The sequence below is a fragment of the Ascaphus truei genome, chromosome 10 (genome assembly GCF_040206685.1).
Source record: "Ascaphus truei isolate aAscTru1 chromosome 10, aAscTru1.hap1, whole genome shotgun sequence".
Classification (NCBI taxonomy): domain Eukaryota; kingdom Metazoa; phylum Chordata; class Amphibia; order Anura; family Ascaphidae; genus Ascaphus; species Ascaphus truei.
The window spans coordinates 24,271,465-24,282,913 of NC_134492.1; the positions used below are offsets into that span (position 1 = coordinate 24,271,465).

Genomic DNA, 11,449 nt, shown 5'->3' on the forward strand with positions numbered 1-11,449 from the left:
GCGGTAGGGGCGTGTCTTTGTCGCACGGCGGTGACGTGTTTCCGGCAGGTGACCCCTCTTGTCCTTCTGCGCGCTGGTTGCTGAGGTGCCGCAGAGATGGTGCAGGGAGAGGAGAGAAGTCATGCTGGGGATCCCGAGGAGGTAATGGGGGGAGTGAGAGTATGTGTATGGGAGAGAGATAGTGTGTGCGCGCGCGCGCGCATGGGAGAATAAGTCCGTGAGAATGTGAGGGGGAGATGGAGAGTGTGTGTTTGTGTGTGTATGAGAGTCGGTGAGAATGTGAGGGGGAGATGGAGAGTGTGTGTTTGTGTGTGTATGAGAGTCGGTGAGAATGTGAGGGGGAGATGGAGAGTGTGTGTTTGTGTGTGTATGAGAGTCGGTGAGAATGTGAGGGGGAGATGGAGAGTGTGTGTTTGACTTGGAATGATGAAGTGAGAATATCAGGGCGCCCCATTATCAGAGCGCCCCATTCATTCTCTCTCCGGATACCCAGGAGATGGGGCCCACTCACGCTCTGGGTCTGACTCGGCACATATCTCTCAGAGGCCCAGAGTCACATGAGATCTGACGGGTATTTTAACCGTTTCAGTGCTTGGGTCTGTATTACATCTCCCTGGCATTGAGGGGGTTACATTGTATGAGGGGTATAAAGGTCTGATGAAGGGCTCTGACACTGAAACGGCAAATTATGACAAATCTCTGTGCTTTGGACCACTTCTGCTTGTCCTGTTAGCAGATTAAAGTTCTGAGAGCCAAATCCCTAGACTAATTATAGTTCTGGATGTGTGTAGATTAATTGCAGGTTGTGGCACTTGTTTTTGTGGATTCCGTTTGTGTACAGAGCTTTCCACGCTGTACAGATCTCCTCTTGATGTGTGATGTACTCCTATCAAAGAGAACTGTGAGGTTTGGAAAGTAATCTTTTAGGAACGTTCTTGTTGGTTCTGGCAGTTGTAGAAGGAATGCATTTGAGTTGCCCTGAAATATATCCCAGTGATATCCCATATGTGCCATTCCATGATATCCTACAGTCCATCCCAAATGGCAATCAATTATGCACGCAATGATTCATGGGAGCCACTTAGAAATGCCCCTATAATTATCACTTTTGGGAACTCCTCGGGCTAAACTCCAGGTATGTATGTCTCTATTTATATTGAGCCACAGTGTACTCAGTGCTTTACAAAAAAACAATACTGGGTATTATAATACAATAAGTGCAACAAACAAAGTCCTGACAATAGGAAAGGAATCCCTGCCCGAGATAGATTACACTCTAAGTGGTATGTTTTAAAATTTACAGTGTCGACAGGTGAGAGAAGACTCATAAAAAATAGAATCAACTAGCACTCACCATGTCTAACACAATTCAGCTAGAAGTGGTATGATCCTGCATCCAGAGCGCAAGATGCATACAACTATATAAAAATCAAATTGGAGCCACACTCAAAAATAGCAATAATGAAGGATATACGTTTTTGTTTTTGCTCTCACTGAGTATCTTCTTTAATGTATCAAAAAAGCAGGAATACAGAAAAATCTGCACACACAGGGAGAGAAAATGCTAGCAGACACACACTGTTGTATGTGCACAATACAGCAACGTTTCAAGGCCCCCTGGCCCCTTCCCTAGCCTGACAAAGAAAAGGGGGTTAAGGCAAGAGAATAGTATAGATTAAAGGGGTGGAGAGGAGACGGTTATGGGTAGGGCGCAGAAGACGAGCAAGGGCATAACGAGAGAGAAAAGCTGATATGTAGGAAGTAACAGATAAGTGGAGAGCCATGAAGGTAAAAAGGGGAACTTTGTAGGTGATCCGAAACTTGATGGGAAGCCAGGAGAGAAATTGATGGAGATGAGCAGGGACTGTTTTGAGAGAGTGAAATTATTCTAGCGTTAGAATTTTGGATAGATTGCAGAGAGACCTGTTAGCAGTATGTTACAATAATCCCGACTGGGTAGGATAAGAGCATGCATTAGAGTTGTAGCAGTCGGTTGACAGACGAAAGGGTGGCAATAGGGTTTGTGTTCAACGACTAGTCTGTCATAGAATCATGGGGGGTAACCTGTTATTTACACCTCTCTTACACTATTCCTGGGCTAAATCATCCCTTAGGCTGCGGCCAGGGTGAAGCAAACCTCACGCTCGGCGCGATCAGAGTAATAACTCTGAATGCCCTCGTCCATGGGTGAGGGTGCTTGCCCGTGCGCTTGCTGCTTGGTGAGACAACCAAATTTGATGTGGCTGCTCGCTGATGCGTCACGTGAGCGGTTCGCCCAATGATGGCGAACCAGCTCTGTGACGTCATGGCGCTCGAGCACCAGCGCGCTCGCTCCCATCCGGGCCGCTGCCTTAGAAGAGAGGTCTCATCTTGGAGCGTTAACTGAATTAGCTTTGCTGACACTAATCAAATTTGCCTTACATGGTACTGATTGTAATCTTTGCCTCTTATGTTACAGGAGGAGGAGGAAGAAGTAGACTTAGTGGTAAGAAATACATTTATCCCACCTGTCTGTACATTTTCTCTATCTTCTGTCTAAATTACAATATTTTTTGCAGTATGTACAGTTTTAATCTTTTCTTGACACATTCTTAGATTTAAGCTTTGCTTTTCTATTAAAAAGTGAAAATGTAAAACTTGGAAGAATAGGAATTGGCTTCTCTAAGGAAAAACTGGTAAATATCTATTTGATATTCCAGTAAATATTGGACCTATGACTTTAAACTGTGTGTAGTGCTGTAAGGCAATAACTACATTCTGAGTTGCAATTCTTTACCCTTTCTTTTTAAAGCCTTCTGCCTTTCTGTGCCTGTTATGGACAAGGTGACCTTTTCTACAGGTCATCTTTTAGGCTAGTTGATCGTGTAAACCTTCTAGAGGGCATGCACGTTAAATGGTCACAGGGAAGTAATATAGCTGGCGAGTTACATTGCATAAACAGGAAGGATTTTTATTAGATTTTAGACATCTGTTTTATATGTTATCAAACACATACACTGATCCTTACAAAATTACCATCCAGACAAATAAAAATACAATGTCAATGTTCCTGCCAAGACACTGGGGGAAGATTTCACAAGTACAGGAGGGCCCCGGGCATGTGGCTGGTTCCCGTTCTAAGGGCCCGCCGCGAAGCCAAAATCGCCGGAAAGCGAAACCGGCGATTCGCCCTTCTACGCATGCGCAACCTCGGGAAAAACCCTCATTCTGCTAATGCGCAACCTTGGACCGGCCCGTTCTCCGTATGCGCGACCTCGAACTGGCCCGTTCTGCGCATGCGTAGACATGGCGGCCCCCTTCTCGGTACTGCCGTATCGGCGGGCGCCCAAAAGCAGGGCCTTGCTGTATGTCAAATGTCAGAAATTGTATGCCATCAGAAAAATGGATTTATTAGTTTGTTGCATCAGATTTAAGAGAGAGTAGACCAACTGAACCGTATTGTAATTACCCCATCATCTGGATTACTTATTGTTTTAACCTTTTTGTTTTTTATTATTATTAATGAAATGCGTTTGTGTTTATATGAGTTATATCCATGTGCAGTAGTTTGTTAGAATGCTGGGATTTGTTTTTTTGGGCGGGGTGACTTTTCATTATTTTCTAATCCTTGTGACACTGCAGGATCCCTTAACGACTGTGAGGGAGCACTGCGAGCAGGGCGAGAAATGCGTGAAGGCCCGAGAGAGGCTGGAGCTGTGCGAGACTCGGGTCTCCTCCCGCTCGCACACCCTGGAGGAGTGCACAGAAGAGCTTTTTGACTTCCTCCATGCCAGGGATCACTGCGTGAGTTACTCGCTCCCGTGGAGCAGTGCAGGGAACATGCACGTGAATTTTGTTAACATGTCTAATTATGAAAGCACTGAGATTTTCTTACACTGAGGAGGGGATCTTTCTGAGGGGACTGGGAATAGCATTAAATGTGTACGACAACCCAATGATGCTATTGACAATAGCATTTGTATTCAATATACCGTGAAGTAGCTTCTTCGTGCTGTAAGATTATTTTTCCCATTGGAACTGAATTTCGGCTGGACCCTTTCTCAAAAAGGAGTAGCAGCTTCACGCATATTAAATAGGGGCATAGGTGAGGCATTTTGAACATGAATCGCTGTATCTGCACATTTAACTCGCCCATTGTCTTCATGTGGTATAGATAATACTTAGGGATGTATTTATATTATTTATACAGCACCAGCAATGTACGCAGCGCTTTACAGAATAGACAATAGAACACAAAGAATTAAAATACAATAAGTGAATGAAACACAAACACACACTGTAGGAACAGGAATCCCTGCCCTTGAGAGCTTGCAGCCTAAGTAGCCGTTTTCTGACTTTGGAATAGCACACATTACATAATGGGATTTTTTTCCAGTTTTGAGGTTCAGGTTGCTTATTTTTTCTGCTTCAATAAACCTCTAGAACCAATAGGTGGTGAAAACCTTTGACTAACAATCTGGATAAGCAAGTTCATTGTATTTCACACGACTGCCAGGGGGAAGTACCATTTTAATATGCATCTAGAAGCATTTTGCAGGCGTTTAATGCATAGTCCTAATGTCTCTAAATGTTTTATTTATATCTTTTGTTCTTGTTGTATGTAGGTGGCTCACAAACTTTTCAACAACATAAAGTAGCTGTTTTGCGAAGAGCTTTTTTTGTGACCCTTCATCCTATGGATTGTAACATCCCGACACTGCTCAAAGTAGAGTGCTACTTTGCAAAGTACTGTTTCCTGAGCTCTCCTGGAGGCGTTTCATTGTGATGTGAACCTATAATTTAATATCAACACTCTGTTTTGACTCTTCCTATTAATAAAGATGTTCAGCCTTGGTGTGAAACTGTTAATTGCTTTTCATTTTGTGTCATTTGCTTAATTTAAAAATATATTTGTTGCGTTTTTCATAGCAACACCATAGCTGTCTCCAAAAGTGCCTTTAAAGAAGCATTGTCTCTTGTTTTTGAATGCATACATGCATGCATACATACACTAGGTATGAAGCAAGGGGTCCCCCGAGCTGAACCACGTTTATTTCAGCTCCAGGGACTCCTTGCTTCCAGAAATAGGTCCCTGTAAAGGTGCTGCTGGTAGCAGTTCCTGTTGGGCACCCAATACGGCGGTTTAAAAGTCCCGAGGACCAATAGGAAGCTGTGATGTCATCACTTTGAGCCTCCTATTGGTCTGTGTGACACAGAACCTTTTAAACTGATCCCTGGGGAAGCGTAATAGCGAAACGTTTAGGATTGATCCTCCCAGGCCACCATATTTTGTAAAAGCGCACCGAACTCAAACCTGCCTGCCCTGCTCCGACGTTTGATGGAAAGAAAATGCCGCCGCATACCCTTCCGGAGGAATCCGACGCCAGTCCGACTGCCCCAATCTGTGCACGAGCTGGGATCGGAGAGACGAGGCGAAGGTAATCCTGACCAATTACATCTTGGCGGTACGGGAGACGCGAGACAACTTGAACGGAGGACAGCAGGCAGAGCAGCTTCCACAAACTGACCGTGGACAGGTAAGGAGGAAGGGAGATTTGAATAGCTTTCTGGCTAACCGTAATATTTCGGCAGTGCAACAACAATTAGGTGGCTGTGAGTGCAACTTATTTTACAGTCTTAAATTAAAATCTATTTTTTCATGATATACATTTTTTTCTCCTGTTTCCAACAATTTTGTTAAATGCTACCTGGGTATCCTGGATAATATTGGCTTTATTATACAATAATTATATGTATGAAACTTCACGCCAAACACAGAAGGACACACCAGAAAGTCTGGCTGTTCAATTATATATACATTTAAGAACATGCTTATGTCCTATATGGGAGTGTAAATACACCCCCTAACCTTTCTATTGTATAGCATAACAATAAGAATTCACATTCCACACATAGATTGTGGAGGAGGACTTACCCAGGCGATCTAATATAAGATTTATAATTGCTTGAAGCCATGATCTGTTAACTAAACCCAAGAGAACTGTGGAAATGTTTGTGGTCAAAGCACTATCGCCTTGTTTTCTCTTGTCTTCCACATATCCATTTTTTATGGGCTGAGTCTATGTACTGGAGGACATCTCTATCCACTATTTCCCTTTCAAACTGAACAGAGATAATGGCAGCACCTTTTTTTAGATGCAATTATTTCAGGGAGCAGGAGGTCCCTGGAGCTGAAATGAATGCTCTGTTGACACCCTGCTTCCCACCTCGGGACATCAGTTTGTTTGTTTTTTAGGGTACAGATGCTTTAAGTTGCAGTTCTCAACATATAATAATTTTATTCCCTATGCTATAATATACATATCATCTGTCCTTGTCAGTCCACTGCTGGGTGAATGCCTGTCCAATTCCAGGTACTGCAGTTGCAAGTCTCTCTTCACATTGCTCCAACACATTTTCTAATTTCATCTTACAATTTGCTCGCGTCTTTGGTCTTTTGCTATCCCTTGGAATTCAGTCAAGTACCATCTTTGTCCAACGATGGTTGTTTCTTTTTGCGATACGTACAAATCCTACTGTCCCACTGTAATTTTATTTTTATCACCTTTGTGATGATATCACAGACTTTTTTGTTTGCTTTTGAACCCATTATTTTCTCTGTCTTCAGATAATGCCCAGACAGCATTTTTCTATACTTTGCATTGTCTGAGGGTCCAAGTGTCATATCCATACCCGAGCACAGGCAGAATACACTGTTCGTGGTTTCTTATTTAAGATTATTTTACCAGGAAAGCTATTTAGAAGTTTTAGATTTCAAAAGTTTAATGGAATGCAGTAGTCACCCCCCCCCCCCCCCACACACACACACCTTTTCTCCTATAAGGTTTCACTAAAGTTGAACGTGGCTGATATTGTAAGTGTAATATTCACAGCAGACATTTATCGATTGTGTTACCTAAATAGCAGTAGTAGGTCTGCTCACTTCGATAGCTAATGAACGAATAATCCAATAGTAGAACCGTAGCTTAAAGCAGGGGTGCGCAAACTTTTCTGTTCGCTCCCCCTTCCTGGCGCCCCCCCCTGGTTACCTGCTCTTGGGCTCCACGCGTCATATGATGTCACGGCGTCATGTGATGCGTTGCCATTTGCCCCTGCAGTGTCATTTGATGCATTGTCATGGCGACGTGTCACTGAAGAGCGGCTGAGAGGCCTCACGCCTCCCCAGCATTTAATTTACATGCCTGGGGGAGAGCGAAAAATCTGAAAAACCTATTAGCACCTAGTGATGTTTATCAAAGCACTGACACATTATCTCAGAGAGGTTGGTTGGGCTCTAAACCTAAAGGTAATTATACTTGTGGCAGGTGCTCAATTTGCAAATATCAACACCCAGATAAGACCAGATTTTATTCTAAGAGTACCAATGAAGTTTTTACTATTTATGACTTTATTCTATGTACGTCTACACGTCATTTACCTATTGGAATGTGTGTGTGGTTATCAATATGTAGGTAGGACTAAACGCAGCCTCAAGGTTCGAATACAAGAACATGTCAGAAATATTAAAAATAGTTTTGACAAACATAGTGTGTCTAGGCACTTTCTTATTCACCATAATAAAGATCCCTCTGGTCTAACTTTTAAGGGGATTCAACATATTCCTGTAAACAGGAGAGGTGGAGATAGAGTAAAAACATTATCTTCAAAAGAAACGTACTGGATACACAAATTAGATACGATGTCCCCGAAAGGGTTAAATGAGGATGTTGACATCTAGGCACTTTATTGATTATTTAGGCCCCCTCCTTTTTAACCAGTACGTACATCTCCGCTCCTCCTGGTCCGTACTTATGATGTTGTGTCAATTTTATTATACTAATACTGTGTTTCTTTTATTACAGAATACTCTTATATCTATTATTACAGAATATATATATTTTTAACTTTAGATTTTTTTGTTAGGATGTATTTTATTTACATTGTTAATAAAGTTGTTGTTTTAATACGTGTCCACATTTCCCTAGTCACTTTGACTATTGTACAACCCAGATGACTGGCCAATTACTCATTGGCTGACCAATGGGATTTGTTTGAGAGGTATATAAGACCTCTGGGAAATGTTAACAATATTCCCTGAAGAAGTAGTTATCACTACGAAACGCGTTGGATGTTTTATGGTCTATGCGTTTATTGCTAATTGTATTGGCTATCTGTATTGGCATTGTTATCGCTGTTTCCATCTCTGTGTGCATCTTTGGGCACCCGAGAGACTGTGGGACACTCTTGCGGTTCGATTTCCTGTTACTGACACAGTGACGTCATCACGCAGTGTCCCGTAACGGAGCGGCAGCGTGGCACGCTGGAGGTTCACTCGCAGCCATCAGATTCACCTTCGTGTGTGGCTGTTTCAACCGGGGAACTTTACCAATGCTCCAGTCCTTGCTGACTTATCTGGGGACTCTCTGAGTTCTATTACCGAGTGCGGAGCCCAGCTGATCAGAAGGGAAATCCCCTATGAAGGCGCTGACCGTTTGAAGAGGAGTTCCTAGGAAAAGTCTGCATTGCAGCTGCTGTTCAAGGCGCCCGATGAGAGAAGCAAGCATCTGACTCCCACACCAGCAGTCGCCGAATGGTAACCTGTGTGTTATATACACCCAATGCTCATTACTTTTTACTTGATGTACGCAGAATATTTTTCCCTATTTTAATATTACGTTTGTCTTTGCATACTTCACTATTTGCGTTGTGCGCTGTTTTTTTGTTTCCATTTAATTTACATGCCTGGGGGAAGAGCGCGGGGGCTCTGCAACCGCCGCGCTCCCCCCCCCCCCTACAAAATCCCGCGCCCCCTTTGGCTTAAAGTGTCAGATGGAGGCAGCTGGCTAATAACACAGATGCTCTGACAACGGCAAATGGGTGGATTTAGAAGGACAATTTAATTTTTTTACATACCTATTAAGCATATGCTTTTAATTTGATAACGTGTGTGTAACTATCGCAGCATACTCTATTTAACTAGCAGCAGAAAAACAGCTTGTGTTTTAGTATAAAGATCCACACGCAATCCCTGCGAGTTCTTACCCCAACACATTATATCATACAGTATATATTTGTGTCAAAAGGAGTGCTGCTGGGTGTGACCACATGTACTGTATACAACAGACAAAAATACCCAATGCCACATCCAGTATGACAAATATATAGTTAAATACGTAACAGTTTGTCTTATCATAAGGAAGAGTCATTTAGTTAAACTCTTGGCTAGAGCGTTTTAAGCCTGAAGCCACGTCGCAGCATGACCACGCTGAAGGTGGGTTTAAGCTCACTGCTCCCCACTTTTTAAGTAGCGGGTTTTTTCATGCACCTGTAGAGTGGTCATGTCGTGACGTAGCTGCAGCCTTATAACCCTTTGGCCAAAGAGTTTCACTAAATGACCCTTACTTATGTGAAGACAAACAGTTAAGTATTCAACTATATATATTTTGTTATATTGGATGTAGCATTGGATATTTTTGTCTTTCGTTATTTTTTTTAGTCTAAAGATTGCAATTCTTTCTTGATAGAGATATATAGATTATATATATATATATATATATATATAATTTATGAATATTATTGGCAAATATTATATAATATTGGCAAATATTAATTATATATATATAATTAAACTAATGTTATGTCAATGTTACTGCAATGTCCTTAAAGCTGTGCAGTATAAAAAGCTGTTTATTTAAAAATCTGCATGGCCTATGCCAATAATATTCATAAATTGGTATGAGAGTTAAGCTGGGCTTGCCTGGAGCCAAAAGAAAGCTTCAGGAAATGATTATAAGGCCTCGGGCATGATGCCTCGGCCGCGCTGATCCGCGCTCCTGCTCTGCCTCGCCTGCTCAAACTGGAGCTTTTTTGTGTCCTGGCAGGCGAGGCAGTGAGCGTGCTTTGGGTGTGGGGCGGAGGCGAGGTGGAATGGAGGCGTGGCGGGAGGCGGGGCTAGTCCCTCGCTCCCATTGGATGTGAGCGGTCACGTGACCGCTCCTCTCCCCTGAGCGGCAAATTTTAAATCTGCCTGTCTCTCCAAAATATCTGAGCCTCCGCACGCATGCGGAAGCGGCTGCTAAAGCCGCGCTGATGACAGATGCAGGGAGTAAGTGCATTTGCTCAGCGCGGCTCAGCAAGGCTCACCGTACTATGTCCCAGGCCTAAGGTTGGAATTTGTTGTAATGGGAAACTGACATTTTCTATTTTGGTTTATATTGACAGACACACAATTCCAGCAAGCTCTAACACCAGAACCCACCACGTTAGAGCTTGCTGGAATTGTGTGTTTATAAATTTTCAACTTTTTAAGTAGCAGGTTTTTCCATGTTTCTGTGCAGGACTGGTCTATTGAGACCATTCTCCCTCTACTGCAGAGGAAAATGATAACTTTCACAGATAGTGTTAGGATCTACATACAGGTCGTGACGTGGCTGCAGGCTTCTAACGCTTTGGCCAAAGGGTTTAACTAAATTACCCTTATTCATGAGAATACTAACATTTCAGTATTTAACTATGTATTTTGTCACATTGGATGTAGCTTTGGGTATCTTTGTCTTTTGTTGTATATATTTACAGAGACAGGAAATACATTTCCTTATGGAGCCAGGGTATTAAAAAGGAACCGTAGAACCATTTCAAACAGGAGAAATCTGGTTGATGATGGTAGTTAGGCTGCATTGCATCCCCGCTGGCGCTGAGCGTGCTGTGTGCTCGGCGCTTGCCGCTTTTACTTATTGCAGTCTTTATGTGGAAGTCCCCGCTCACACGGTGCACGCTCACCCAAGCTTGGCACTTGCGCAGACAAAAAAAACCTGACTTTGAAGTGCGCTCAACTTGCACGCCATGCCCCCCACCCCACCCGCTTGCAAAATAGGTAGGACACCCGGCGCTTATGCTTAGAGAGTTGGTGACGTCACTGCTCTCAAGCATGAGCGCTGTCAGCGGCAGCGGGGACGCAGCCTAAGTCAGCGTTGGGTTTTGCTGTAATATAACTAGTCACTGATCTCCTGGGTTGCGCACAAAATGAATAGCACACTGAATGTTCAGAGTTTGCCGAACACCATATATGGAGTTTTTCTTTGTATAAATGACATCATCATTTAATTGAAAATACAAATAATTGGTGAATAAAAAAAATAAATAGTTTTTTTCCCCCTAGCTGTGCCAAAATACGAGTCAAGTTTCATGAAAGTATTTGTAAAACCACAGAATGAAGGGATCACACCTGCTTATTTAATAAATAATAATATTATTATTATTTACACACGGCTAGACTGATACAGACACCACAATCCAACCCATTACATGTGTTTGTTCCATAGTTTCATACAACTCATTTAATCCTGGTGCTGTATTCTTTATAAAGTAACTGGTTATATTGTAACAGCTCCCAGTGTGTGAGAGATCACACAGCGTGCTCCCGGGCGGAGCCTAATATCTGGGAGCGCTGTGTCTGACCGGACAGGTGTAG

The 11,449-nt window shown here is 42.8% G+C and overlaps 1 protein-coding gene across 1 annotated transcript; it reads left to right on the top strand.

Moving 5' to 3' along the window:
- The first annotated feature begins 6 nt into the window (after positions 1–6).
- On the top strand, positions 7–4,848 carry UQCRH (ubiquinol-cytochrome c reductase hinge protein). The gene is made up of 4 exons (XM_075616236.1): positions 7–141; positions 2,459–2,485; positions 3,622–3,783; positions 4,605–4,848. Exons 1-4 carry the CDS (start codon positions 97–99, stop codon positions 4,635–4,637), a joined length of 267 nt encoding a protein of 88 aa, XP_075472351.1. The 5' UTR covers positions 7–96; the 3' UTR covers positions 4,638–4,848.
- Positions 4,849–11,449: the final 6,601 nt, after the last annotated feature.

Bases quoted from the DNA above. Each gene is read 5' to 3' on its own strand.
- UQCRH (XM_075616236.1), top strand. From the start codon at position 97: ATGGTGCAGGGAGAGGAGAGAAGTCATGCTGGGGATCCCGAGGAG. The intron at 2,486-3,621 runs GTAAGAAATACA...GTGACACTGCAG, and splicing joins AGGAAGAAGTAGACTTAGTG to GATCCCTTAACGACTGTGAG. The intron at 3,784-4,604 runs GTGAGTTACTCG...TGTTGTATGTAG, and splicing joins TCCATGCCAGGGATCACTGC to GTGGCTCACAAACTTTTCAA.